This window comes from Aspergillus piperis (assembly GCF_003184755.1).
Source record: "Aspergillus piperis CBS 112811 unplaced genomic scaffold BO85scaffold_22, whole genome shotgun sequence".
NCBI lineage: Eukaryota > Fungi > Ascomycota > Eurotiomycetes > Eurotiales > Aspergillaceae > Aspergillus > Aspergillus piperis.
Genome location: NW_020291612.1, coordinates 540155 through 566701, shown reverse-complemented (window position 1 = coordinate 566701; position 26547 = coordinate 540155). Strand labels below are relative to the sequence as shown.

The 26547-nt window shown below is 49.1% G+C and overlaps 13 protein-coding genes across 13 annotated transcripts; 7 read left to right on the top strand and 6 right to left on the bottom strand.

The window, feature by feature from the left end:
- Positions 1-823: 823 nt before the first annotated feature.
- Positions 824-2523, top strand: BO85DRAFT_480987 (nitronate monooxygenase; the record flags this gene model as incomplete). Its single annotated transcript, XM_025663040.1, has 2 exons — positions 824-849; positions 1011-2523. 2 exons carry the CDS (start codon positions 824-826, stop codon positions 2215-2217), a joined length of 1233 nt encoding a protein of 410 aa, XP_025511748.1. The 3' UTR covers positions 2218-2523.
- Positions 2524-3269: 746 nt separating this feature from the next.
- Positions 3270-5132, top strand: BO85DRAFT_523457 (GABA permease; the record flags this gene model as incomplete). Its single annotated transcript, XM_025665352.1, has 5 exons — positions 3270-3431; positions 3484-3554; positions 3605-3718; positions 3768-4228; positions 4276-5132. 5 exons carry the CDS (start codon positions 3270-3272, stop codon positions 5064-5066), a joined length of 1599 nt encoding a protein of 532 aa, XP_025511747.1. The 3' UTR covers positions 5067-5132.
- An 873-nt stretch (positions 5133-6005) lies between these two features.
- BO85DRAFT_504024 (uncharacterized protein) lies at positions 6006-6650 on the bottom strand (the record flags this gene model as incomplete). Its single annotated transcript, XM_025664276.1, has 3 exons — positions 6591-6650; positions 6246-6519; positions 6006-6173 (listed from the first exon to the last, which is right to left on the bottom strand). Exons 1-3 carry the CDS (start codon positions 6608-6610, stop codon positions 6006-6008), a joined length of 462 nt encoding a protein of 153 aa, XP_025511746.1. The 5' UTR covers positions 6611-6650.
- A 910-nt stretch (positions 6651-7560) lies between these two features.
- BO85DRAFT_405460 (acyl-CoA oxidase) lies at positions 7561-9666 on the top strand (the record flags this gene model as incomplete). The annotated part of the gene is made up of 7 exons (XM_025657300.1): positions 7561-7702; positions 7747-7945; positions 7995-8114; positions 8169-8318; positions 8374-8896; positions 8949-9005; positions 9075-9666. 7 exons carry the CDS (start codon positions 7561-7563, stop codon positions 9585-9587), a joined length of 1704 nt encoding a protein of 567 aa, XP_025511745.1. The 3' UTR covers positions 9588-9666.
- Positions 9667-10514: 848 nt separating this feature from the next.
- BO85DRAFT_380797 (uncharacterized protein) lies at positions 10515-11006 on the bottom strand (the record flags this gene model as incomplete). The annotated part of the gene is made up of 1 exon (XM_025656397.1): positions 10515-11006. The coding sequence occupies one exon, from the start codon at positions 11004-11006 to the stop codon at positions 10515-10517; it is 492 nt and encodes a 163-aa protein (XP_025511744.1).
- A 741-nt stretch (positions 11007-11747) lies between these two features.
- Positions 11748-12691, top strand: BO85DRAFT_452971 (SDR family NAD(P)-dependent oxidoreductase). The gene has a single exon (XM_025660959.1). The coding sequence runs from the start codon at positions 11808-11810 to the stop codon at positions 12615-12617; it is 810 nt and encodes a 269-aa protein (XP_025511743.1). The 5' UTR covers positions 11748-11807; the 3' UTR covers positions 12618-12691.
- Positions 12692-12994: 303 nt separating this feature from the next.
- On the top strand, positions 12995-16519 carry BO85DRAFT_471775 (uncharacterized protein). Its single transcript, XM_025662504.1, has 7 exons — positions 12995-13070; positions 13128-13356; positions 13419-13519; positions 13998-14080; positions 14248-14928; positions 14961-15380; positions 15430-16519. The coding sequence occupies exons 1-7, from the start codon at positions 13052-13054 to the stop codon at positions 16402-16404; spliced, it is 2508 nt and encodes an 835-aa protein (XP_025511742.1). The 5' UTR covers positions 12995-13051; the 3' UTR covers positions 16405-16519.
- Positions 16520-16587: 68 nt separating this feature from the next.
- On the top strand, positions 16588-17980 carry BO85DRAFT_152126 (Ldh family oxidoreductase). Its single transcript, XM_025654155.1, has one exon. The coding sequence runs from the start codon at positions 16772-16774 to the stop codon at positions 17837-17839; it is 1068 nt and encodes a 355-aa protein (XP_025511741.1). The 5' UTR covers positions 16588-16771; the 3' UTR covers positions 17840-17980.
- BO85DRAFT_452968 (5'-methylthioadenosine/S-adenosylhomocysteine nucleosidase family protein) lies at positions 17884-19663 on the bottom strand. Its single transcript, XM_025660958.1, has one exon. The coding sequence runs from the start codon at positions 19628-19630 to the stop codon at positions 18122-18124; it is 1509 nt and encodes a 502-aa protein (XP_025511740.1). The 5' UTR covers positions 19631-19663; the 3' UTR covers positions 17884-18121.
- A 378-nt stretch (positions 19664-20041) lies between these two features.
- Positions 20042-22262, bottom strand: BO85DRAFT_429062 (lysophospholipase phospholipase; the record flags this gene model as incomplete). Its single annotated transcript, XM_025658235.1, has 3 exons — positions 20042-21413; positions 21481-22129; positions 22214-22262. The coding sequence occupies 3 exons, from the start codon at positions 22260-22262 to the stop codon at positions 20225-20227; spliced, it is 1887 nt and encodes a 628-aa protein (XP_025511739.1). The 3' UTR covers positions 20042-20224.
- A 411-nt stretch (positions 22263-22673) lies between these two features.
- On the bottom strand, positions 22674-23157 carry BO85DRAFT_504010 (uncharacterized protein). The gene has a single exon (XM_025664275.1). The coding sequence runs from the start codon at positions 22961-22963 to the stop codon at positions 22799-22801; it is 165 nt and encodes a 54-aa protein (XP_025511738.1). The 5' UTR covers positions 22964-23157; the 3' UTR covers positions 22674-22798.
- BO85DRAFT_504002 (uncharacterized protein) lies at positions 22970-24234 on the bottom strand (the record flags this gene model as incomplete). The annotated part of the gene is made up of 3 exons (XM_025664274.1): positions 22970-23603; positions 23669-23939; positions 23990-24234. 3 exons carry the CDS (start codon positions 24232-24234, stop codon positions 23334-23336), a joined length of 786 nt encoding a protein of 261 aa, XP_025511737.1. The 3' UTR covers positions 22970-23333.
- A 457-nt stretch (positions 24235-24691) lies between these two features.
- Positions 24692-26547, top strand: BO85DRAFT_429058 (Zn(II)2Cys6 transcription factor). The gene is made up of 4 exons (XM_025658234.1): positions 24692-24803; positions 24856-25368; positions 25425-25562; positions 25613-26547. Exons 1-4 carry the CDS (start codon positions 24744-24746, stop codon positions 26366-26368), a joined length of 1467 nt encoding a protein of 488 aa, XP_025511736.1. The 5' UTR covers positions 24692-24743; the 3' UTR covers positions 26369-26547.

Below are 26547 nucleotides of genomic sequence, written 5' to 3'. Positions count from 1 at the left end.
GAATGTTCCGGCGGGTTGTTAGGTTGATCTACCAGGGTTACCCGGGAAGCTCTGATCTGGCTCTACTGTAGTCGAAGAAGGGCCATATTATTGCTAGACAGACACCAAGCAACTCGGGATGTTCTTTCTTCAGCAAAGCTGCCTTTCTCAATGACCAACTGGGTATTGTTAGTTCATTTATTAGACAACATATAAGGACAAAGCTGTCTATGAGGTCTGGATAACCATTTACTCATCTAAGAGGGAGTAGTTTCTATCCCGAACAGATCTTTCTATTACTGTTCTACAAAGATCCCAGTCTTTCGAGTAATCGAATATGATGACCATAGACCGACATGGGGAGCGTGGAATAATGCCTCATATGGGGAAAACAAACAGTTGTACTGGATCATTTTCCTCCGACACAGTGAGTATGTACCTGGCTAGCACTACGGAAGCCATCCGAACAATGCTAGCGATGAAGGGTATGAATACAGAACATCAGCCTGAAAATCCACAGACTGGCAAATACCAAGATGACTTGTAACACCTTTCAGTGCCAAGTGAGGCATCTTCTCTTATATATCTAGCACAGTTGCTTGGGTTGGTATTAGGTCTGTCTTGACAATACCCCTCTATTCAATGCGACACAGGCCTTCGTAGTAGCTTAGTTCCCAGATAGCCGCCTATTTATGAACTAACTCTAAATTGATAAAAGCCGACATATCCAAGTCTTCGACTAAATGTTCCGTTTGGTCAGATAATCGTCGATAAAAATCAAGCAAGATTTATTCACCCAGCAAAAGATGCGTTCTTTTTATGTGTCAAGCGTTATGACGTCAAAATGGCACAGCAGAGCGGATACTGCGGGTATGGCGGGAGGGACCCGATTAGCAGGTGCCTTGTTTATCGGGTGTCTTTCGCATTTTGGCTGGTGGAGAGGAAAGGAAAGAAAGCGGGGAAGACGTCGATCATCCGTTGGACCGTGGAGCAGCATTCCTTTACAAGCAGCCACATACCACCTTCATTAGGGAATTCGCAATACCAATAACCGTCCAACTTGAATTAGGTCTCCTGGGAGCCCGCCTGAAGTCTTCAATTGCCCGTTCACCCATTGCTGTCATTATGGACCGAAGGCCACCATTCCCATCTACCTACTCATGGACAAAAGCACCAGTGATAGCACAAGCTCCTATGCTCAACATCGCCGGCCCAGAGCTAGCCACCGCCGTATCCGCAGCTGGTGGGATAGGATTCATTGCTGGTGGAAATGACGTGTCGAACTTAGAAGGCAAGTTGCAGAAAGCCGAACAGCTCGTGAGAGAGTATAAGGCAGCGGAAGGCTCTCCCGACCAGAACCGTCTCCAGCTATATGACGGCTCGAACTTACCGGTCGGTGTCGGGTTCCTGAGCTGGGGAGCCGACCTCAAGATGGCATTGCCACTTATCATCCGATATCGTCCATGTGCTGTGTGGCTGTTTGCGCCACCTAACAGTGCTGCAGATCAGGTTCCTTGGGTGGAGGGGATCCGGACCCAAACTGGCGGCAGTGTGACTATTTGGGTACAGGTGGGAAGCGTGGAGGATGCAATTGACGCTGTAGTCAAGCTGCAGCCCGACGTGCTCGTCGTGCAGGGCAGTGATGGCGGGGGTCACGGATTGCAGCACTCTGCTAGTATCGTGTCTTTGCTTCCAGAAATCATTGATCATCTGGATGCCAAGCCTCCAGTCAATGCGAACGATTCATTGAAGCCAAAAATTGTTGCAGCAGGTGGTCTGGTAGATGGTCGAGGAGTGGCCGCCGCCCTCACCTTAGGTGCTGAGGCGGTAGTGATGGGGACTCGGTTCCTGGCTTCTCTGGAAGTTCCCATACCGAAAGGATACCAGCAATCTATCATCGAAGCTAGTGATGGAGGGATCCATACTATTCGCTCCGCTGTCTATGACCGGGTACGTGGGTTCCTGTCCTGGCCACCAAAGTATTCTCCCCGAGGAATTGTGAACCAAACGCACACAGACTTTGTGGCCGGTAAGGTAACCGAGCAGCAAAATTACGAACTGTACCAACAGGCTCTGAAGAAGGGGAACCCAGGTTATGGACCCAATGGGCGACTAGCTACGTTTGCAGGCACTGCAGTTGGCTTGGTGAAAGAAATTTTACCGGCAGGGGAGATAGTTCGGAGGACTAGGAAGGAGACGGAATCTATTTTGAAGATAGATAGGCTTGCAAAGCTGTAGGAAATACTATCACATACAGACTTCTGGGTAATGGTACCATCTTTGTGCCATTGGAAGAGTGCAACAGGCTACATACGATGCCAATATCGCGTAACCAATACTGGCTTGGCCCTCAACCTAAATTTCCAGAGAAATACTATACTTACAACCTCCCCGATCAGAATAATATTGTTTGGTACGACTGCCGCATGAAGAATGTGCGAAATCAAGGGCCTACAGAATTCAGCAATGGGGTATTTCATGTCTAATATGTACGTTGTCATCCTGATTTACGGAGGGTGATATTCAAGACTGATTAGTGATTTTATACTCTTCTTCTATTGGCGAGTATTATCAAATTATAAAGTGATGCTCGGCCAAGCAATAAGATGGAAGATAAGCATTGAATTGAAATGGCCCGCCAAGAAAGCTAAGGGTAGTTCATTGCGCAAGCGCTTCCTTAGCTATACTGCTGTTGTTGAGAAGAAATGTCGAGACTACACTATTGGGTCTTCTTTATTTTTTATTGTGACGTGCACCCTAATATCCAGCTCCCACAAACCCCTGGCTCTCTGCAATTTGCATAGCGGATAAAAATTCCGCTAGAGGCAGGGTAGAATGCGCTCGGACACTTGATCAGGTCAATAAAGGTGGAGAATTGTGGAACAAGGGCACAGACCAACGGAAGTGCCTGAGGGCATTTCTGGTCGGACATGGGCTGGTAAGATGCCTTCCAGCTGCGAGACAACACCTCGGTTCAGCCGTCGGAGCGACCGTAGACTAAATGCACCGGCAAGGATTAGATTTTGCGCTTTGCTTTTGTGTGCCGCGTACACCCTGCAGTCAATATGCTTGGTGCAGGGCCGGATGGCGGGCCGTTTCTTGCTAGGGCACCCACTAATGTGAAGCTAAGTTGACTCCCAGGATGTTGATAAGGTGAGGGGAACTCGGCTACCTTGATTTTCCTGCGCCGTATCTTTTGAGAAATTTCTCTTCCGATCGCGCTGTTGTTTTTCTTTCCTAGTGCTCCCATCTGTAATTTTCCTGGCTTCAGGCTCCCCTAAGGGTGCAGCATGGTCTTCGCACACAACACCCAGCAGGATGCTGCCAAGGATCCCGTCGTTGCTGACTCGCACACCCTAGAAGCCGATGCATCTAGTCAGGAGAATGATATCAAAGGCACACGCTACGATGTGACTGAAATGGATCGGATGGGTAAGACCCAGCAATTCAAGGTTAATATTCGGCGCCCAGGTAATCGCACCCGACTAATGTATAGGATCGCAGCGAAACATCCAGTCTTTTGCAGCCCTCAGCTTTTCGGCCGTATTGCAGTCTACGTGGGAATACATCATGCTGTAAGGCGACCGGTAATCTCGTATTCCGCTCAGGATCTAAGTGTTAGCAGGTCGGACTATGAAGGGTTACAAGATGGCGGGTTGGCAGGGATGCTGTGGACCTACGTCTGGAGTGCCATTGGATTTGGGTTCATCATTGTCTCTATATCTGAGATGGCCTCAATGTACGTTGCCTCGCCTGCAAACGTACGATCACATCAGCTAACCGTTTAGGGCGCCTACATCTGGAGGCCAGTACCACTGGGTCTCCGAGTTCGCATCCCCACGCTACCAGAAATTTCTCAGCTACTTGACCGGCTGGATGTCTGTCCTGGCATGGCAGGCAGGAACCGCATCGGGCTCGTTCCTGACTGGAACCATCATCCAGGGCCTGATTAGCGTCCGTGACCCCGACTACGACCCCACTGGATGGCAAGGCACATTGTTTGTCTTTGCGATGATTCTGATTGCGTTCTTCTTCAACATATACGGTGCGGCATTCATGGCTCGGATGCAAAATGTGCTTTTGGCAACTCACATTTTTTGCTGGTTGGTCGTGGTGGTGACGCTTTGGGCTCTGGCTCCACTACAGCCCGCCGAAGCAGTGTTCACAAAGTTCGAAAACTTCGGTGGATGGTCATCTATGGGTCTTACTGTAATGGTTGGCCAGCTTGCCGCCATCTATGGCTGTCTCAGTAGGTATACTTGCAACCAGCTCAGAGATTAGCACTGACGAGTACAGGCTGCGACGCAACAGCCCACATGTCGGAGGAAATCAAAGACGCTGGCAGATACGTGCCCATTGCCATCACCTGGTCTTACTTCGCCAACGCCATCCTAGCACTAGTTGTGCTTATCACGATGCTCTTCGCAACTCCATCCGTCGAAGACTCACTCAACGACGACACCGGCTTCCCCTTCATTTACGTCTTCAAACAAGCCACCAACACAGCAGGCGTCAACGGCCTAACAGCCATCATCCTCATTCCAGTCATTATAAGCAATATCCTCTTCAACGCATCAACGGCACGACAGACCTTCTCCTTCGCTCGCGACCGTGGACTCCCATTCTCCAACTGGATCGCCAAAGTCGATGAAAAACGCAAGCTACCAGTCAATTCGATCATCCTCAGCTGCATCATCAGCGCGCTGCTGGCCCTGATCAATATCGGCTCAGAGACCGCCTTTAACGCCATCGTCTCCCTCAACGTAGCGGCTCTCATGTTCTCCTACTCTATATCAATGAGTTGCTTGATATGGAGAAAGCTTTTCCACCCGCATACGCTGCCCCCTGCGCGCTGGGGACTGGGACGATACGGTCTGACGGTCAACGTCATTGGCTGGTTATATGTACTGTTTGCCCTGTTCTGGTCGTTTTGGCCCGAGTCGACACCTGTCACGACTGAGACGTTCAATTGGAGTGTTGTGATTTTTGTGGCGGTATTTTTAGTGAGCCTTGTTATGTATGTGTTCCAGGGGAGACATCAATATGATGGGCCGGTGACGGAGGTGAAGAGATGTGGAGACTTATAGATGTCTAAGACTTATATAGAGGTGACGCAAGTTGTAAACTAAATACTATGATACAATGGTTCCTGGAAGTATGGAAAGAGACACATCTAAGTACTAAGGAGATATGAAGTAGGAGGCTTTTGTACGCCCGATCGGCTGGCCTTTTAATGAGCCTCTGTAGAAGATGATATATGAACCCCCAATAGCAGCCCCAACCACTGCATTGTAAATTGCTTCAACAGACCAGATGGAGATGTACTTATCAGTCATCAGAGGCAGTATCCGTCCACGATCGTCGGGTACAAGCTCGGGACGACTGAAAACCAGATTTTTACCACATGGACCAGGAATTCTGGCTCAGTTTGGCATAGGTACATATGATTTTCAAGTACAGTCTTTTGGTCCCAAGCGCCAGCGGCCAAATCTTCCAATGAGAACTTTTCGGGTTCTTAGTCCAGTGACAGTGAAGACATGCCACTCGGGCCGCCTTTTCCGTCTTCTTGGGCCGTGGCTTTTGCGCCAGGGAGGATCCATTCTAAAAGGGTGGCCTAAATGATGCAATACGGATGCTTACCAAATAGACCTCATGCATCGAGCCAGCGTGGTACTAGACGCCAGGAGGGCCAATCCTTGCATTAATTGGAGCATGCACTTTATTGATTTGGGAAATACCACTTTTCAGGTGGACCATTATGTGCAGATCCAAAGTGTGCGTCCCGATACAGCAAATCTATGACGAGGGCATGTCTTAGGAGGAAATTGCCGCGCCCCCCCTTATTTTACACAGGCGCCCTACATGGTCCCGGGAAACAAAGACAATAGACTAGACCAAGGACATACCTCTTAGAAGACGAGGCGAAAAGTAATAACAAGGTTAGATCATTCTGGTAAAAAAAACGAGAAATAATCAGTGCCATGCGAACTTCCAGCCCTACCGGTCGGAAGAGAAGCTATCATTTTTCAATTCCTGGTAAGATAGAAATACAACACCCCGGAATTGTCTTGGTTTAAGGACCACTGAGCACCAGCAATAGTGTTGTTATCGACATACCGAAGATAATCGACCACAGGGCAATCGCCATAGATCATGGCAGCAGAGCTAATACCTCGGTAGGTCATTTCGGCCAACTCCAGTCATACATTAGTAGCTCCAACATTATGATGCCAAGAAGCGAACATGATTTTATACGAAAAACCTACAAACAAGTTTCCCCACCCAGGGAGATGCTTCTTTTCCCCACCCACTAACGAGTATTTATCCACAGACGTACGGGAGCGGAAAACTTTGAAGATGGGTAGCAATGCTGCTGCCTTTGGATCCGAAGGATGGCCAGTTGCCAACAAATGGGCTTCCCATTCGCCAAAGATAAACTCGATGCTTACGGCTGGAAGAAGGTCGAAGACATTCTGCACTTCTGATGGTTCCACGCGGGCTTTGCGCTTGGTCAAGGAAAGAAAGGTTCCACCTGCGGGCCTGTTGATCGCGCACATTAGACTCGTCATTTGACATATTTCATGAAGCCAGACAATAAAACGATAACTTACGTTTGTGTCATAGTAGACATCTACGTGGCTAGAAAGGGAATGGTAAAATGTATATTTTCCTGTTGTATACGAACTGCTTGCAGGCAAGTGTCAATGAAGCTAAGAAACCTTCAATAAGATGATCAGAACAGAGAGCGTGTGAGGCCTTCTATGTACTACTAGAAGAAGTACCTGCCACACCCCACGCCGAACTTTTGTCTGAACACAAATGGGGTACAGCATACCCCTCGCAATCGAGGAGTAGATGCATACTGTACCACCGAGAACTGCAGTCCGCGGCAGCTCTCGCTTTCGGTCAGGGAAAAATTACCGATTGAGCTGCATGTCAGGAAGGCCAACATACTATAGTGCCCAATGAGAGTGGCGATCTGGTAACCTACCTGAGTGCACATATCTAATGTGGAGACCTGATGGTCATGCGCACAATGTTCACCCCAAACGTGAAAGGCTGCATCGCTCACTGATCACATCTGCAGATTACAATTCCGACAGTTCATTGAGGAGCCTTGGTTTGTTCACCAGCTGTTACCTCATCACGGGCACTACTACTTCTTTTTATGGTATTGATGTGAGGTTCTCCAGCAACTCCTACAAATAGGAACAATGTGCAAGGGCAATAGGCTCGGCATTCAGGGCTCCACTGATAAAGCTAGGGAACCTTTCCCCTAGGAACACCACCATCTGCATATGAGCCTTCGCTCAAATAGCTAAACATCGTCTAGAACTTGTCCTTACGAAGTCAACCCTCCAATTTGACTTTTACTGGGGTATACAGAAACTGACGAGACAAAAATCACACAAAAACCTGTTTCCTTGTTCCATCATTAGGCGCTATACGTGGATTCTTATTTAGGCAGGCGGTAGGTGTAGAAGGTATATAAAGACCTTCTATTGATGCCCTTGCCTGGTACCTCGTAGCACAAGAAGCATTCTTCCGTAGCGGTTGTTTTGCAAAATCTCAATTAGCACAATGCAGTCCCACCATTCATTCAACTCGTCCACGCTTAGCCTCCTCTCCTCAAAACTCTTCGAGCATCATTATGAGGATGGTCCTCGTATCGAAGAGCTAGAAAGATCATATCACCGAGCCAAAGCAATCGGTCAACTGCATGGTCAGTACATTGCATGGCCGTAACAGTAGGTCTAACAACACCAGGCGTGACCCTCGAGGATTGCCTTCATATGACCCCCAAGTTCTGGGCCGTCCACAAAGATGGAATTATTGTTCGAGATGCCGTTGCCCACATATTGGTAACGATTCAACTTAATCTGGTGGCCGGTACAGTGGCACCTTTTGCCCTCAAGAGACCCGATCTCCATCCGCTAATGAAAGAGATATTGAACTTTGATATCTCGTAAGTACTTTCTCATGAGAAATTTTGCAAAACCATTGACACTGAATAGTGCACCATTCATGCTGAATGAAGTCGGCCATGGCTGCGATTCCCGGAATCTGGAGACCACGGCAACCTTGCAGCGTGATGGCAGCTTCATCCTCAATACGCCTACACCTGAGGCAGTAAAGTACTAGTGACACAAAATCCATTCCCAACCTTACAAAATGCTGATAATATACAGGTTTATGCCACCATCAATGCCAATAAAGGGCATTCGGCGAGTTGCCATTGTGTGTGCACGGTTGATAGTTGACGAAGAGGACCGTGGTATCCGGACCTTTGTCGTCCCGTTAAACAATGGAATGGAGATGAACAAGGGTGTTCATTCATGGTAGGTATTGGTATCATCTCATGTAACATACTATGGCTTAAGCACCCCGATTCAGGCTTCTCCCCCCAATCACTGGAGGCAGGGTTCTCGACCATAGCTTGACCTCTTTCGACAATGTCCATCTTCCAGCGAATGCAATGTTGGGTGAACTCGCGATGCCTGCCGACCTGCGCGCCCAGTATCTATCAGCCATACACCGTCTGGGCACCGGAGCCCTTGCTTTAAGCTTGTGGATCATTCCCTTTCTGAAGTGCGCCGCATACTGCGTCGGCAAATACAGCCAACGCCGGACTGTCCAAGCAGGTGTGCACGGGGAACGCGTCCCTATTATTTCGTTCAGAACACAGCATCTCCCAATCTTGCACTCCCTTGCGCAGATTGCTGTCATGGAACCGTTTAGCGACTGGCTTACACACCTCTACAGCACAGACAACTCACTTCACCCTGGAGCGAAACATGGTCTGGGGGTCATCATCAAGGCGGTTTTCTTACAGAATGGGCAATGGAGTCTAGCAAACCTTATTGAGCGAAGTGGTGCACAAGGAGTGTACCCACATAACCAGATGGCCACGTTTGAGGTGAGTTGAATGACCGCTTCACGTCAAGTCTGAATAATAACTCACATTGTAGGTTTTCACCCGGGCTACCGGTATTGCAGAGGGAGAGGTTTTGGTTCTCTCAATCCGTGTGTATCCCTATCCTTGCTTCCCCGAGAATGAAACATCTCACTGACATCTAACATGCCTTGCCACGGAGCTTTTACTTGGTCGATATGCTATTCCCGGGCCTACAAAGCCTGATTGTCTACTTGCACAGCATGAGGCTGGCATCTTTTCCGACCTGCGGAGAAAGCTGAAGAAGATCGGCAAACACCGTAGTGATGAGTACAGCAAGCAAGTGCTTCCGCATCTCCGACCTATGATCATAGCGATCGGACAACGCATGGCGTATGAGGCTGCAGTTGACGCATCCATTGACCCTGATTTGCTGGCTCTATACGAGGCGGGAGCTATGAAATCAGATCCTGCCTGGTTCTCAGAGTATCTCGGGATTAGTAGGGATGCCCAGTTCCAGAAGGAGTGTGACGCAGTGGATGCGGTTTATCGCCGTCTGGACGAGCATCTTGATAACTTGCACATTGAGCCCTACATCACGGCTCCAATGCTGTCCCCTGACCGGTGGATGGGAATCATCAAGGCGGTCCCGGAGTTTACAGGAAATGGAGAGATGAGCTTCCCAGGTGCTCAGGAGTTCCAATCGAAGCTTTAGAGTGTTTCTGTTTGACTTTGAGAATGATGCAATTAAACAGGCCGTTCCATATTAATCCAGGGTGAACTATGGCTTATTTAGCTATATGATTGTCTTCTAAAAAATGTATCGCGCAACGTACTGCTATTATAGTGCTATCCTAATTGTGGCACACATCGACACCCTTGACCACGCTTCTGCTTTGGGGAGTGGACTTGCGGGCCTCGAAAGAACGCCCTTTTCGAAATAGCACAAATCTAGTACAAATCGCTCCATTTCCTTGGAAGTCAGGTAATAAACTCAATTGCAACAATCCAGTGGTAGCGTTTCCGGGATCATATGCCGTTAGCCGACCCTCCAAGACTTCATGATCGACAGTAGAATACGAGGCGTGTTTTCCATGTATGGAAGGATCTGGAATTTCTGTTGAGATGACAATCACTACTCCGTACATCTTTGCGTGTATTGCAGAAACCCATAGACTATCCATACACCAATGTAACATTTCTTCACCCGGTTTGTATCACGGATCTCGAAATTGGTACCACCTTCCTCACGTCAGCCATACGTAAATATGGTCGATCAGTTCCTTAGATAGACATAATGGGTAAGGCTAAAGGCCATGTAGGAGGCCAATTCGCGGAATGTGGGGGCATGAGCACAATTCTTCAGAATCTCCTTGTTTCTTGGCACCGCATGGAAACATTACAGTTTAGTCTTGATTCATGCATCTTGCACATTAGTTGGCATGGCACTCAGAGTACTCAGATCAAAACAGATGTGTCCACAGACTATAGTAACCTGACACAAGGCTTTGTCTTCTTAAATTAGGAGGATACAAAACACTCGTTAAAATCCATCCCTTTTACCTAGAGTAGTAGCCCTCCTAAACATACCACAAAATGCCTCGCCTGAGTCGCCTCTCATACCCTCCGATCACCACCTCATTCATTCCCCCTTGAATAACCCCCAATCCCCTTCCGTCCAAGTAAGCTTCACCACCCAGTTCCTAAGTTTCCATAACTCATCACCGGCTACATCTTTCTCAACATCACAGTAGTACAAACCCCCACCCAACAATCTCGACGTATCATTCACTTTTCCCTCCCCGGGGCGATAATGCTGCGCGAGCGCTGATGCCGTAAGCTTGACCTTGCACTCATCTCCCTCGACCATGCTAACACGAATATTGCTGAGGATGTGGGTGGTATCCATCTTTGAGATATTGTCGTAGCAGTCTTTGTGGATATTGGGCAGACCACTCATGACGGTACCATGAAGGTCGAAGGTTGAATCAGGGAACAAGGCGGAGTCGAAGAGTCGGCTGTCGGCTGTATCGAGGCCGAGGATGGCACGATCAAGGGCATCGATGATATCTTCGCGGGTTTGGGGGTTAGGAGGGTTGTTGAGGGTAACAGGGATTGGTGTAGGCATGGACATCTTGGTTGTTGCTGTTTTTTAGTAGAAAATGTGATAATGACGAGTCTTTAGGAGATGGTCGGGGGTGAGATGGGAAGGCTATGTACATGAAGGAGCCGTGGACTTGAGGGTTTTTGTTATGCTGAATACGCACTCAATGTCTGAATGAATAATGGCATGAATATCTTGTAATTGATCGAAGGCCAAGAGAAACAAACTTTTATGAGATTATCGAGCATCGGTCAGGACTGTTAACTCCATGTTATGTCCGGAGCTCTATGCGGCCATCCCAAGCACCGTGTACGCATGAGATATGACGTTATGGTGGATTATGAGACTGGCACTCATTCCAAAGATACATTAAGCTTTGTCAGGGATTTGGCAACCCTGACTGGGTATTGAGAGGCTGCGCGCAAGGAAACAAAGCATTAGAGCTCGCCAATCAGAGCGCTTTACCTAGCATAGGTGGCTGCCAAATGAGATTAAATCGGTGTTTTCAATGCTTACATTACTAAGCTCAGAGATATTGCACTAGGCCATCTGATATTTGCTCTTCAATAAAGGGCTGTTCCGGAAATAGCCATCATTGCTGCATTTGATGGCCTTACCAGCAAGAGGCTCGACGGAAGGGCGCCGCGCGGGGCCGATAGAGCCTCGGAGATGGTCCGCTCTCCATAGTGAGGGGTAAGACTGACTGCTAGTCTAAGAAATAGTGAACTCCCGCTGATATCTCCATCCAAATTGCCATAAGAAACGCTATAACTCAGTCACTACTACCATTGCGTGTTCATATTTACCCACTTCTTCAATTGTTTCTCCAGAATGCTTCGATTAGACGGCAAAGTCGCGCTTATCACCGGCCTCGGCCAGACCACCGACGAGGGCTGGGGCATCGGCGCCGCCATCGCCATGAAGCTCTCCCAACAAGGCGCAATCATCTTCGGCGGCAACCGCTCATTATCCAGTGCTGAGCGAACCAAGACTCGGATTGAGGAAGAGGGCGGGAAATGCGAAGTCCAAGAAACAAACGTTACTGATTCCACCTCCGTCAAGGCTCTCGTCGATAGCTGCATGCAACGCCACGGGCGCATCGACATTCTAATCAACAACGTGGGGAAATCCGAACCAGGTGGTCCCGTTGAAATGAGCGAAGAAACGTGGGATCAACAAGTCGACCTGAATCTGAAGAGCGTTTATCTGACGAGTCATTACGTGCTTCCTATCATGGAGAAGCAGGAGACGGGCGGTACGGTAATCAATGTGTCGAGTATTGCCGGGCTGCGGTATATCGGGAAGCCGCAGGTTGCATATTCGGCTACGAAAGCAGCCATTATGCAGTTTACAAAGGCCACTGCGGTGATATATGCAGGGAAGGGAGTGAGGTTGAATACGGTTGTCCCGGGGTTAATTTATACGCCGTATACTCGGGAGCTTGCAAAGCGGTATGCGCCTGGGGGTGATGAGGCGGCATATATGAAGACGCGCGATGAGCAGGTGCCAATGGGGCGCATGGGGGATGCTTGGGATGTGGCTAATGCTACATTGTTTCTGGCGTCGGATGAGGCACGGTATATCACTGGGCAGGAGCTGGTGGTGGATGGTGGTATTACTTCTTCTACAGGGAGAGTGTAAATAGATATCATACTCCAAGTTCTTCATGTTTTTCATGTAGCAGGCTACTACAGCCCAAGCTGCACGCTGTATCCGTACGGGCTATGTTATGTCAGTTCGAAAAATACCTTCGATCTTTGCGTATAATTCAGTTGACTCGACACAATACTGTTACTATATACATTATATTTCCCCCATAAAACCTGCCAGTCCCGTCTGTTGTACGCTGTAATCAAATCGTATCCTGAGCAGCATGTCCCCGAAAGCTACGGAAGACATCCGCTGATGGTTCGAATAGCCGCGGGTCAGCTTCACCCAACCCAGAATACACGAGCAGGAGAATTTATAGCTAAATACCCTCGTTGTTCTCTTTATATCTCCAGATATTCCTGTAAGAACACATTTCTGTTTGTATTACTTTCAACTCCCAGTCTCTACCATAGACTTTTTCCACAATGACTCTAGTTCACATCGGTATGTCTACCCAATTATACAGAGTCTATGATCTTCAACTAACCCACTACCAACCAGTCCTCTTTAAGTTTCGTCCCGAAGTAAGCGAGGAGCACAAGCAACGCTTCGTGACAGAGCTCAAAAAGCTCAAGAACCTACCCTGTGTGAAATCCGGACGCCTCCTCGTGGGCGGTCCCAGCGTGACCGACCCCATAGACCGCAGCAAGGGATTCCAGATCGCTCTAGTAAGCTATCATGAGGACCTGGCCGCACTAGCAGAATACCAGGCTAGTAAGGAGCATCATGAGTAAGTAGATCAATACTATGTCCGCTGGTCGAGAATGCCGGGGCTAACCTTGATTATGGCAGTGTGACATCGACGTATATGTTTCCGTACAAGGAGGACCTGGTGAGATTTGACTTTGAGGTTGATGAGGAGGATGAGTATATGTGTGATTTTCCTGTGTTGGGTTAGGGATGAATATTTTCGCAAATGGATGTTGAGGAGTTAAATATATATCTTGACAGGGCATGGTTTTAAGTTATAGGAACACAACTTCGATGATGATAATACTAAAGCCATTATTTGTGAACAGGACATCTCTTATATAACGCTCACAATAATGCTTCTTAGATAAAAGGTTACTGTATGGAATGTATATTCCTTATCATCAGGAGCCGAGTCTACAGATCGACACATGTTGTCCGCCTGATATATGAGGCATTAAGGTTATATTCACATGACATGAGTAGCGGAGGGACTCCGTTCGGCGGTCGGACACTCCCCGCGCCACCCACATTGCCGTTTCCCCATAGCGTTGTGAAAGCAGGAGATGGAGCAATTTCTTCACCCATCAGCTTGCACCGGTTCGCCAATCAAATCAACTACAATCTAGCAATAACATATTACCTGTTGAACTAGCTGTACCCGGATTTACAGACCGCCAGAAAGGAAGGTCACGTGGCAAAGCGAGAAAGACGCGCGGCAACAACACCCCAGTCCAGTCCAGTCATCCAGTGATAGAGCACCTGTTATTCCAGATTCTTATGTCCCACTCGGGTGTCTATAAACCAACATGGACTCACCGCGCCGAAATCGGAATAGAGCGGCGTGTAGGCGATGCCAACGAAGAAAGATCCGCGTAAGTAGCCAGATCATCCGCCTGTTGATTCGCGCTCACCGTGTCCCGCTTTGCAGTGTGATGGAAACGAGCCATCATGTAGCTCGTGCCTGAAGGCAGGGGTATCATGTGTGAATGATGGAAAGCAGGAGGTCACGCGGAGGTATATCTCGAACATGGAGAACCGAATCCGATGGCTAGAGTCAATTGTAAAGGAAAACTGCGCCAACGTCGATCTAAGCCTCGAACCTCGCAATAATGCCCCAGAGAACGCAGTAGATCATGATAGCACGATTTTATCTGTCGAAATACAGCACGATGACGATCCTACCGCTACTATGCACCAATCTTCTCGGGAGTTTAGAAGAGAGGCTCCAGCCGTTTCGCGCAATGAAGAGAATACCTTCAATCCACTGTCGGAACACCATCCACAACTGCATGTACAGGGAAACAATTCTGGGCATCAACCGGCACATGAGATTGGACTGGTATCGTTGTCCTCTGGTGAAGGTCCTCGATACATTGGGCCATCCAGCGGGTATTTCTTTGCGAACCGTATATTCTCCAGCGCTGGGCGGCGATCTAAAGCCAGAGGCGTGAAAAAGGCCACGGCAGAGTCAACTAGCCTTTCAACTGAACTACTAAGTAACCTTACCCTGTTGCCTACTCGAAAGGAAAGCGCCATGGAACTGTCCGGGAAATACTTCCGTACGGTACATCTTATCTACCCGTTCCTGCATGAGCCGACCCACATGTCTGTGATTGAGCGGTATATGCATCCCACAACGAGAACCCTCTGGACTTGTTTCAGGTTTACATGGTGCTATCAATATCAGCCCTATATTTATCTCGTGAATGTAAGGTGCATCTTCCCGTGGAGGGATACTATGCGTCAGCGATGAAGTATGTCGAACAGGTCTGCTCATATGACTCGGTAACTGCTCTGCAATGCATGCTACTTCTTATGGTTTATGCGTTGCATAACCCCTCTACCAATGTCAACATATGGAACCTGAACTACCAGTGTCTTGCTAGTGTGATAGATTTAGGGTTACAACGCGACGTCCGCGCATCTCCATCTCTTGGAATATCGTTGCTTGATCAGGAGATACGAACCCGTATCTTTTGGGTGGTATATACGCTCGATAGAGCCATTTGCACCATGATGGGGCGTCCTATAGGTATCAGAGATGAGGCTTGTGAGATGAGGGTAAGATAAATGCTCTATAGCGCGGGAAGGGATACTAATCTGGTCACAGTTCCCTCTGGACATACCAGACACGGACCTTGTCAATCCTGTCCCCAACCGCAATGAATCACAAGAGTCACCGTCACACATGTCGCACTCGATCCATCTCTTCAAATTAGCCAAGATGAACTCGGAGATAAAATATGTCATGCACAGCATTCAACGTGACGTACCGAGCTATGCCTATCCCCCGGTGCGGGATATCTTCACGTGGCAGCGTGATATGATAGAAACACTCAAAGACTGGAAATCGACAATCCCGCAAGAATCAACTAGTGGAGGAGACGTGATGGCCAAGCTCTGTAAGACCAGATATCACGAAACAATGGTATTGCTACTGCGGCCAAGCCCTGCGATTCCAAACCCATCGGAAGAGATGCTCGATCTGTGTTTTCATCAGGCAGTAGATCTCCTGCAAACGTTTGGTGATATGTACAGAACAGGAAGCTTGCTTTACAGCCGACTACTTGTTCACTCTGTATTCCTTGGGGCGCTTGTATTACTCTACTGTATCTGGAAACTACAGAGTACTACAGCGAAGGTGCGCGTCGATGAACTCATGTCAAGTCTCACCATGGCACAGAACATACTTAGTAGCATCGGGGAGCACTGGGGCGAGGCTACTCGGGCGCGGGATTGCATTGACGAGCTATCCCGTGTTACAATAAAACGGCTTCTGAAAAACCAATCGACTGTCGAATTGCACACTGAAGCCGACAGAACGCAGTCGCGGGCTGGAGGCATGCAGAGCTCGTTATCTGCGCAACACCATCAATTGGCAGAATATAATGGCATTCCCGAGGGGTACGGCCACTCTGATCAAATCCCCCGGGCAATAGCTCTTCCTCAGGAATACCAGCCGGAAGATACGTCTTACCACTTCAATCTGTTCGATGATCTCCTGCAGGGCGACTTTCAAGGCTGGAGTGGAATGCCTGACATCGATGGGCTGATGTGGGAGGTCTTCAACAGCTCACCACAGTGAGAAAGCAAAAGATGCCGATTGAAACAGACGAAGAAGCATTTTCAAGCATGCGGTAACAAGCATACTCGTCAGAGGCTTACACCATTCCGACGAAAACGCCCCGGAAAATATTCCTAGTGACCTAAAAGTCAGGCAAAATTGACCCATCAATATGAGGTGCATTCGGGCCTTTGATCGAGTCGTACGTCCAATCGGGGCCCATCCGTCACGCTTCGGAAGTGCACCGTGTGGGGCGACGGCCAACCCCGATACTCTCCGAAACAAGCTCCCCTCATAAAAGCATCGCATCCTCAACCTCAACCTGAAACCCAATAACAACAAAACCTCTCTAATCATTCTTAATTAAATAACAATCACAATCACCAAAATGTCCGACCCCCAACACCAAATCCGTCACATCAACCCCACCCACCTGGAAACATTCATCCAGTCCATCCTGACCAAAAACGGCGTCTCCACCGACCACGCCAAGATCATATCATCATGCCTCGTGCAAGCCGATCTCCGCGGCGTAGACACGCACGGCTCCAACCGCATCCCATCATACATGCAACGGATCCGCCAAAATGTCCTTTCACCCAGTGCCACCCCCACTCTCACCGAGAAAACCCCCGTTGTCGCGCAAGTAGACGGCCATAACGCCTTCGGGTTCGTATCCGCACACATGGGCATGCAACGGGCTATCGAAATGGCCAAAGTATACGGCATCGGCCTCGTATCTATCAAGCACTCGAACCACTTCGGTATGTCCGCATGGATAGTCCAGCAGGCCCTGGACGCAGGGATGATGTCCCTCGTATTCACGAATTCCTCGCCCGCCCTGCCCGTCTGGGGCGGTAGATCCAAGCTCATGGGCGTGTCTCCGATCGCATGCGGTGCTCCGGCTGGATCGACTCCGCCGTTTATTCTGGACATGGCGCCGTCAATCGCCGCCCGAGGAAAGATCTACAAGGCGCTTCGGCGCGGGGAGAAAATCCCTACTGACTGGGCGCTTGATGGCGAGGGAAATATGACAGATGATCCGGCCAAGGCGCTTCAAGGTGTGATGCTTCCCATGGGTGGGCCGAAGGGGTCTGCGCTGGCGATTATGATGGATGTGTTTTCGGGAGTGTTGTCCGGGTCTGCGTTCGCTGGGGGTGTTACGGGGCCTTATGATCCGTCTAAGCCGGCGGATGTGGGTCATTTCTTGGTGGCTATTAAGCCAGATTTGTTTATGGATTTGGAGGAGTTTAAGGAGAGGATGGACTATCTGTATCAGAAGGTAGTGGAGAGTGATAAGATGGCTGAAGTGGAGAGGATTTATTATCCTGGAGAGATTGAGCAGATTACAAGGGAGACGAGATTGAAGGAGGGTATTCCGTTTACGGAGGCGGAGATTGAGGCGCTGAATAGGGAGGCGGAGATGGTTGGGGCGGAGAAGTTGAGGGTTGATTAAGTTCATTTGGACAAGTCGAGTTTTGATGATAAGATGAGTAATTGTTGAGTGCAGGGTTGGAGCTTCAGTGCAAATATGTTACTACTGTACATTGAAATGCTACCTTATAGATGGAAGTCAAATTGCTGAAATCGGTGAACCCGCCAGTGTGGCTCAGGGTCGGTATTCACTCTTGTTGGGAGTTGGAGAACCGGTCTGGTTCCACAAAACCACACAGGTTCTGGCAATACAATCTGTAGACCCTTAGCCCATTCTCACTAGATACAGTAAGGATCTTACTTGCTATAATCTGGGACTACCACCTGGATTGTAGCGCGCTGTCTCTTCCCATATGGAACGTGAGCGAAATCTGATCGGCTTTGGTGGCGGTAGCGGCTTTGTAGACCTGATGGAACACTCGAACTGAATCCTGTGCGTGTCCGAAGATGCTAGTTCGGCTTTGAAGAATGTGTCTGAACCCCCTATTGATTGCTTGGATGGTTCTGAATTGCTATCCACCATCTCGAAGCTCGCTATCTTTTTTTCTCCGATGAGATCATAGGGCAAATTGTCATCGTCGCCATTGGTTGTGTTCGCTTGGATGAAAGGGGGCTGCGTTTGGCGTTCAGCTTTCTGCAGATAATTCAATTTCTCCAATGCCATATCTAATTTCGTCTCGAGGGCCTCAGCCGATCGCTGCCAAGTATCTAGCAAAGCAAGACGCTGCTCCATGGCTGCTAATCTCTTATCCACAGCCAGCAAAGTTGTCACGTAATTTTCCGGACTGGGAAGACCGTCCAAGACGGACGTCATCTCCTTTATTGAAGCCGTCATAACCCTGCTAACTTCATCCATAATCCTAAATTGACCCTGGGGGACATCGCTAACTGGGACCATCTTAAGAAACTCCGCCGCACAAACAGCCGCAGCCATGGCAGCGTAGCCCTGCCAGCGGTCGCTTTTATGCGAGTCAGCATAATTGTCGATGCCACGGATCGTCAGGGAACCTCTACTCAAACCCGCAGACTCCATGTCAAAACATAGTGCATTGAATGTGTTCCCCCAGTCGTTGCGCGTTTGAGCATTCTTGATAAGCTTATCCCCGGACGCGATGGTCCCCGAATGAACCTTGACCCCAGCATCCCCTGGTCGGGGCTCCCGAAGAACAAGGAGAGACGAATCATAAACCATCGTTTTCTCACAGTCGCAATGTTCACCATGAATATAATCCGATTCATAGAGACGATCCTCCAACTCCGGTCGTCGAAATAAATGCCGTAGCGGAACAGGCAAAAACCGCGCTTTATCCTCAACAAGATGCCCAATATCCAAGTCAAGTAGAGACTTATACTTGAAAGTATTCACCCGATTATGAAGAATAGCCGGCGGCCGGGGACAATGTCCCGTAGATTGGAACCCATGATGGGTCACTTTCCCGAATTCGTACGGGACAATCCTAGTCCCTATGACCACATCGCCCAGTCGCACATCTTCTTTTAACCCAGCCGTAGCGCCAGCGATTCCGACCATGAGTGAGAACCGGATTGAAGGGAAGGTAATTCGCAAGGTTGTTTCGACGGCGGATGCGGATACCACGCCTGGGGATTCGGCTGGGAGGCAGACTATCACCACATTATGGTTTCCGATCCGGCCCAGAGTGTACGCACGGCAATCCCCCTGCCCTAGTAAGACATGTGTAGTATCTGGGAAAGTCTCGTCTAGGACGTTGCAGGCGGCGATGTACTCGATCAAAAGACTGCAGATCCAGCCGATCGTGAAATTTTTGACGTCGAGGGAGGATGATCGGGCCATTGGGATAGCCTGTTGGGGAAAGGAATATATCGCTTGAAGGGGGCTAAGACTCTGTATATAGAGGATTCATTTGATTACATTGCTAGGTTTTATCAGCGGGCTTTAAAGTCCCGGGCTTGCATACTTAGCCTTGTGTATTCGGCTGTTCTTGGAGGAGGCGCCGTGCCACATCACAAAGCGATACGCCCGTCTAGCCGCTAATGCAGGATGAACAGATCTTGATAGGCGGAAGAAAGCCAGCTAAAAGGTAGTTACGCGCTGGCTACTGCGCACTGACAAAGGCCAATGGATCGGAGTTAGCGGGAGACGCGTCAGTGGTGGTTCTGCGATGCGATCGCTAATGACTTCAGATTGCCATGGGGTTAAACAAGGATAAATGTTATTCTGAAACGACGCTCTAGAATTGATTGAGACGATCAAAAGATACTTCATCTCTAGACTTTGCCAATCTAGCATAACGAAATAAAAACATATAATTACATCTAACATCACAATATGTGCAATCTATGGTAATTCAGGGATCCTCCCCCCCTGTCTCGAGCCGGCAGTACCGTTATGCGGCTTGTCCATCGTTAACACCATCTCCTCAAATGTTTACAAACCAGACGGAAAAATTACCGACGGATCATATACCGCGGGAGTACTGGTATCAAGCGTACCATTCCAGCAATAGCGCTGAAAGCACTGCTCACAGGCAGCAGGCACCGGTGTGTTCGTCCGGTCAAACGAACGACTAAGCACAGCACAACCCACACAGGTAGTCCACTCATTATCCAGGGTGCCATTAGCCTGAGTTGCAACATTGTAACCATTGGTTATCATAGCGTCACGGGCTGTGGTATTGAAAGTCGTATCTGTAGTCGTCGTGTTGGACATATAAGTGACAGGGTGGTTAGGCAAGTAGACAATCAACGGAGCGGGTGTAGTCATGTTCGAACTATTGCAGCCGAAGAAAGTAGGATGGCTAATAAGGCCCAAGTTGACAAAAGTGTTCCCATCTGGAATGGAAGGGAAGGAGGTATCGTTGGCGTAACCGGCAAGAGTACGCTCATAAGTAGCGATAAGCGACTCTCCAGTGGGCCATTTATATCCGGCGTCATTGTTGTTGGAATCTATGGCGAAGATAACATCCACGTCGCGCTTTCTCTGGATGAGTGGGTTAAGAGGAATATTCTCTTCATCTTCACCGCCGTCGACAACCGTCAGTCTTGTGGTCTCTGCAAAAGGTGAGGTGTTCGTGTTGTATCCATAGAAAGGATTGGGCTCGTAGGCGGCTGGGCCACTAGTGGCGGTGTTGTTGGAGCTGACAGCGCCCATAACTTCCTCGAGGATGTATGAGAGCAGTTCTACCTCCAAAGCGCCCTCGGTAGTGTTAGTTGAAACATCCCCTATCGCAGCACGTAGGGTTGCGGCAATGTCTGCGCCGTTTTCATTCCAAATGTCGCTGGACGTTCCGGTGATAAATCCAGCGCTGTCGAAGCCGCGCACACAGGTGTCATTTTCGGGCACCTGGCCGTTCACGAATCGGGTTCCCAAGTACTCAAGTGGTGCGAATCCATACATATTGTTGTCGTAAGTGCCAAATTCCCAGGGCGAGATTTCGTAGATGGGTTTGTCTTCACCGGGCTCGTCGTTAGCGTCCGCGAAGGACTGGCCGTCAACGACCACCAGTGGCAGTGGCATGTCTCCGTGCTGGAAAGCCTGTGTCTTTGTAATCGAGGACCAATGGATGTCAACGCCGCCATGGCTAGCGTTGAGGAAGTAGTAGCCTTCAGCACGACCCCTGCATTAGTTAGTATATACTCGTTGCTGTCCAAGTTGGGTTGATTGTTATATGAGTTTTGGCTTACCAAATATCTGCATCAGTGGTAGTAAAGCCGGCAGCCCTTTTGGCCTTCACCTGAGCTGTGATATTACCCCAGAAGTCGGTAGGCTCCATGGATGCAGGACCCTCGAGGATAGACGCTGAACTAAAGTCCCAGAACGTATCCTGAAGGGCGGAAATGGTCGTGAAGTTGTTCATGAACACTGAAGACAGCAACCAGGACCCCCCACTCAGAGCAGAAACATAGGTTGCAGATTGAAGTAGACCGCCCAACTGGCCCTGAGCAGCCGTACCCTCAGTGCGACTGTCGAAGGCTTTGAGGGCACCAGCACCATTCAACATTGCGCGCATACCACCACCGGATATAGCAATTGCGACATTGGGTAAGCTGGATGAGTCGCTTGTGTCGAGGTAATCCAAGGCGTCGAAGCAATCTATCTCAACATGGTCGAAGAATTCTTTGAGCCCTGATAGAGACTTTTCACGTCGGGTATCTAGCCAGGAGACTTCCTCGGGAGAGAGTGTTGCACCGCCACGAATGCTAGGCCGAGTTGCCGGACAGGAAACATGGACCGGAGCATAAGGGTTGGTGGCACTTGACGAGGCCCGCCGCTCGACGCTGGTGTCCGCTCGAGCTCGGCGATTATTTATTTGGGATGGAGCAGCAGATGTGGCTATAGGACGCAATGTTAATTAGTCACTTGAATCCAGTATCATCGTGATGTCGATAAATCGAGAGAAATGCGCAAAGGACTTACAAGGCAGAAATGCCAAGGCTACCGAGCCAAGTAGTGCAGAGGTCTTCATGATTACTGTGTGATAACCAAATGAGACCTTAATAGATGAATTGATAGTGTTAATTGAGGATGGAGAACAGCTCTGAATGTTCTTGGGCATGATCGATATTTAAGCTTCCCAGGTGCACCAAAAACCACAGCTACCCAAGGCTGAACTGATGTAAAGCTGAGCCCCATCCCACCGATCTGGTACACCCGTTTAGGAATGGCAATATAACCCATGGTGGGGATAACAATAACCCCAGGCCTAAAGGCCTCAAGACTCAAAGTGGATTTGGGGGCGGAGTGTCCCACACCAGCCGAGATTTAGACCTTAGAGGACGACAGCCGAGCACTTGGATGCTCTGACTCATGCGCGCTAACCCTAATAAGTAACAAGATCGGTGAAGATGAGCTTGATTGAATGCTAGATTCTGACTGATCCGTTTTTCAACATGATGAAGGGGCCAAATTGTCGGTATTAGCACTAAACCTAATCAGGCAACCAGCTCGGAGGCTGAGCGGTGAACAACGATCGGCGCGGGCCACGTTTGCTTCCTTTCTTCCTCATCGTTGAACACTCCTAGTCAACGCAGCCACCATTTGCAGAAATGCTGGAGCCCACGAGGGTAGAGCTACGTTTCTCATCTTTGACCAGTGTCTCGCCCAATTTGTTGCCGCACCAATAAGAAATACAGCTACATCCAACACTAGACGTTGCCATACGAGCATATCAAGCGGGGTGATATAACTCTGCTTTAGTGTGGGTCATGACCCATAAGTACAGTCTACAGCCGTCTGCATTTGGTCAAGTTCATCAGCGCTCGACCATTCAAATGCAGACACCGGATACGCCGCAGCGCCAGAGGCTGTGTGAGAGCTACGCGAACTGACCTATGATTAATCACTTTGGGTGGGGATATTGACATTGACATGGTTGGATTTGAGAAGAGTAGAAGCTGCAAAATGGTATCTGAATTCCGAATACAAACATAATCTATCGAGAAGTGAAAGAGAAACAGAGGGAAAGAGATGCCTGCGACGCCATAGAAACAGAAATCAAGATCTATTGACATAAGAAATCGGGGGAAGGCATCCGCTGCTAAGCCGCAATGCCAACCGAAGTCGGCTGGACGACATCAAGCTTTCCATAGTCCGTTTCATCTTTCAGTTCGCGGAGATGTCGGGTGCGGACACCAACGACCATTATGGCTACGGTCGCAAATAACTCCGGAAGAAACATGAGAACATCGCGTACAGACATTAGCCCATAGACCGGACTATGATCTTTGCACTCCGTGCAAACAGCAACAAGTGCGTAGATGACGCGGACACCAACAAATGCTAGTGCAACCAGCGCACCCTGAAGGAGCTACACAACGACATATCAGTCAACCCGATTACCCGAGAAGCATCTAGCAGAAATGGAATACTTACCGCAGTGCCGCCTCGATATCCTGGACCTTGAATACCCTTATCATGGAATTGCAGGGAATAAATCGACCACCCAATCTGGAAGATCCAAACTACAACGACTAGGGCTGATCCAGCCTTCCATAATGAATAATCGTCGGATTGTGCTTTGTCCTCGAAAATATCCAGACATGCCTTGATGGAGAGACTGATAGCTACCACCATGGTGACTGATGTCCCCACCACAACGGACCAATTGAGGCGTCGACTAGCATAAGGATAGCGATACGTTCGACTGTCGTTATTTTAGTCCCAGACCTAGCATATCTCGAGCCATAAACGTACGCTTCATGAACCAATCCGTCAACGCATAGAACTAGTGGCGTGACTCCCACGCTCTGGATTATGTTTGCTGTCATGCTGCTGGCGTCACGAACCCCTAGAGCACCTCCAATAACTCGAGCGGAACAGAACATGGCTAGGGAGTACCAGGCTAAGAACCCGGTCCATCGGTGAGTTATAAAATTGTAGACGACGATCGGCGAGAGGATCAGATAAGCCGCAAGGTCAGCTGCAAATATTCCGTTCATTTTGTGAATGATAAATGTCACAATATAAGATATGAGCCTGCGAGGAGAAAAGAGTAATAGAAGGGTCTCCTGATGTACGCTTCAGCTGTTTCAATGAGAAAACAGCATCTTATCGGACGACACAGGGATTCATATACCCATCCAACCGAGGCTATACAAACGACTGACTTAACCTATAATGGCATATTGATCGGGAGGATGCAGTATTCAGCCTCGCGATCATCTGCAGCTACAGGTACCATCGCAAGGTTGTTCTATATTCTGCAACCCGTGGCTGGGTTTCGGGCTGAGCAAGTGGGAGAATATAAAGTTTCGGAAACTCGACCCAATGGCATCCAAGCCCCCCACATCCACGGCTACTAGTGCTTACTTCTAGCTTATGCCCGACGTGCTTGGTCGGCTTTAAAGGCAGCCAAGTCCCACTTGCTAGAAGCCAAGCGTCTTCAAACTCTGGCATCCGAACTGGTTACCTTTCTGGGAAGTCACTATCCACACATAGCCCTATTATCATGGTGTACCGGGGGAAGCCAGGTCTGGGGTGTGCCTTATGCAGGACACGACGACTAATCGTACGTGGTGCGCCTCGAGGCTATTGGTGATTATGGCGTACTGACAAAACAGTGCGATCGACGTCGCCCGTCGTGTACACAATGCCTAAGGATCAACCAGGAATGCTCAGGGTATCGCGATCCCAACGTTCTAAGAATCTGTGACCAAACGGACGAGATTACAGTGAAAGTCGAAGGTCGCGGGACGATAGCCCGAAAACAACGCAAGTCGCCTTCTTCGTCGAAGTCTTCTCTCGCAGCCTCTATACTTCCTCCGCCCACCACGATCGACGACCAGGTCATGTCGCATATCTTCACTTACTACGTCGGTACATCGCGAGTCCAGGGTCTCCTCTCCTACCTGCCCCACCTGCTAAACACCGACCCGTCTCCTGCACTCCAAGCCACGATCAAAGCTGCAGGGCTAGAAAGCATGGCGAGAATCAACCGACTTCCCGAACTAAAGCGCGCGGCAGGGGAACAATACGGAAAAGCCCTGATTGCCACTAACAACGCACTACGAGACCCAATATCGGCCAAATCTGACTCCACGCTAGGGGCTGTTATATTGCTCGGTATGTATGAGGTAAGATTAGATTACCTCCACCGATTCGCGGCCCAGCTCTCTAATGCAGGTCCTAGTTGAACACATTCCCAAGTCCAATGCGGGGCTGGTCGCAGCATGTTCGCGGAGCCACAAAGCTTGTTGAACTACGTGGGATGGACCAGTTGAACTCAGCAACGGGAATTGAGTTGTTCAGACTGGTGCGCTTGCAGAACGTAAGTCTTACCCTAACTAAAGTATTCGCGCTGCCTCTCACCTCAACCAGGCAATTAGTAGCATTTTCAGGAGATCTCAGAGGTACAACTCACCAAAGATAGCAGCCCTTACGAGCGTAGCACGAGCCAATAGAGACCAACCTTCACTGCCAATGGAGACATTCTGCGACATATTGATTCAGCTACACGACCTGTCTATCGAAGTGGACAACGCAGTATTGGCTGACGATTCCATCGACACCCTGAGCATACTAATCTGCAAGGCCCTCCACCTTGACACTGACCTGCGGTCCTGGGCCATGTCACTCGGTCCGCATTGGCAATACTCCGTCGTTGACACACACAGTAATCTCAAATCTCGCCCGCAAATCCCACTTCATAGCGACACATACCACGTGTACAAGACCGTCGGGATAGTCTCAATGTGGAATCATTACCGTCAAACCCGGATCATAATACACGAAATGATCAGATCAATGGCTCTACGTCTCTGGGGCCTACAAGGAACATTAGAATGCCAACAGATTGTGTTCGACTCGATAGACATTATCAAGCAAATGACGGACGATATCTGCGCTAGTGTTCCATACCACTTTATATCTGGGGAGGTGACATTCACAGCTTTGGTTCGCCTGCTATGGCCTCTGTTTGTGGCGGGCGACTGTGCGAGTTCAGATCCCGCCACGAAGGAATGGATCGTCCAGACTTTGGAGCACATTGGAAATACGACGGGAATTCAGCAGGCCCTTGGTATGACGAAGATGCTCAGGAATGGACATACGAGGAGCTTTATTCCGGGGACGTGAGGATGGGATGTGTTTCACGACGTGATATATATTTTCCGCTTTTTATTGTCGATTCCCTTCAGCGATGCGTCTTTCTAGCACCTTTCCTTTCTTCTTGCACGCCCACGATTGAAGAATATATACATAATCCAGTAAAAGAAAAATGAAAAACATACAACAGAAGGTGTATGTCAGTGGTC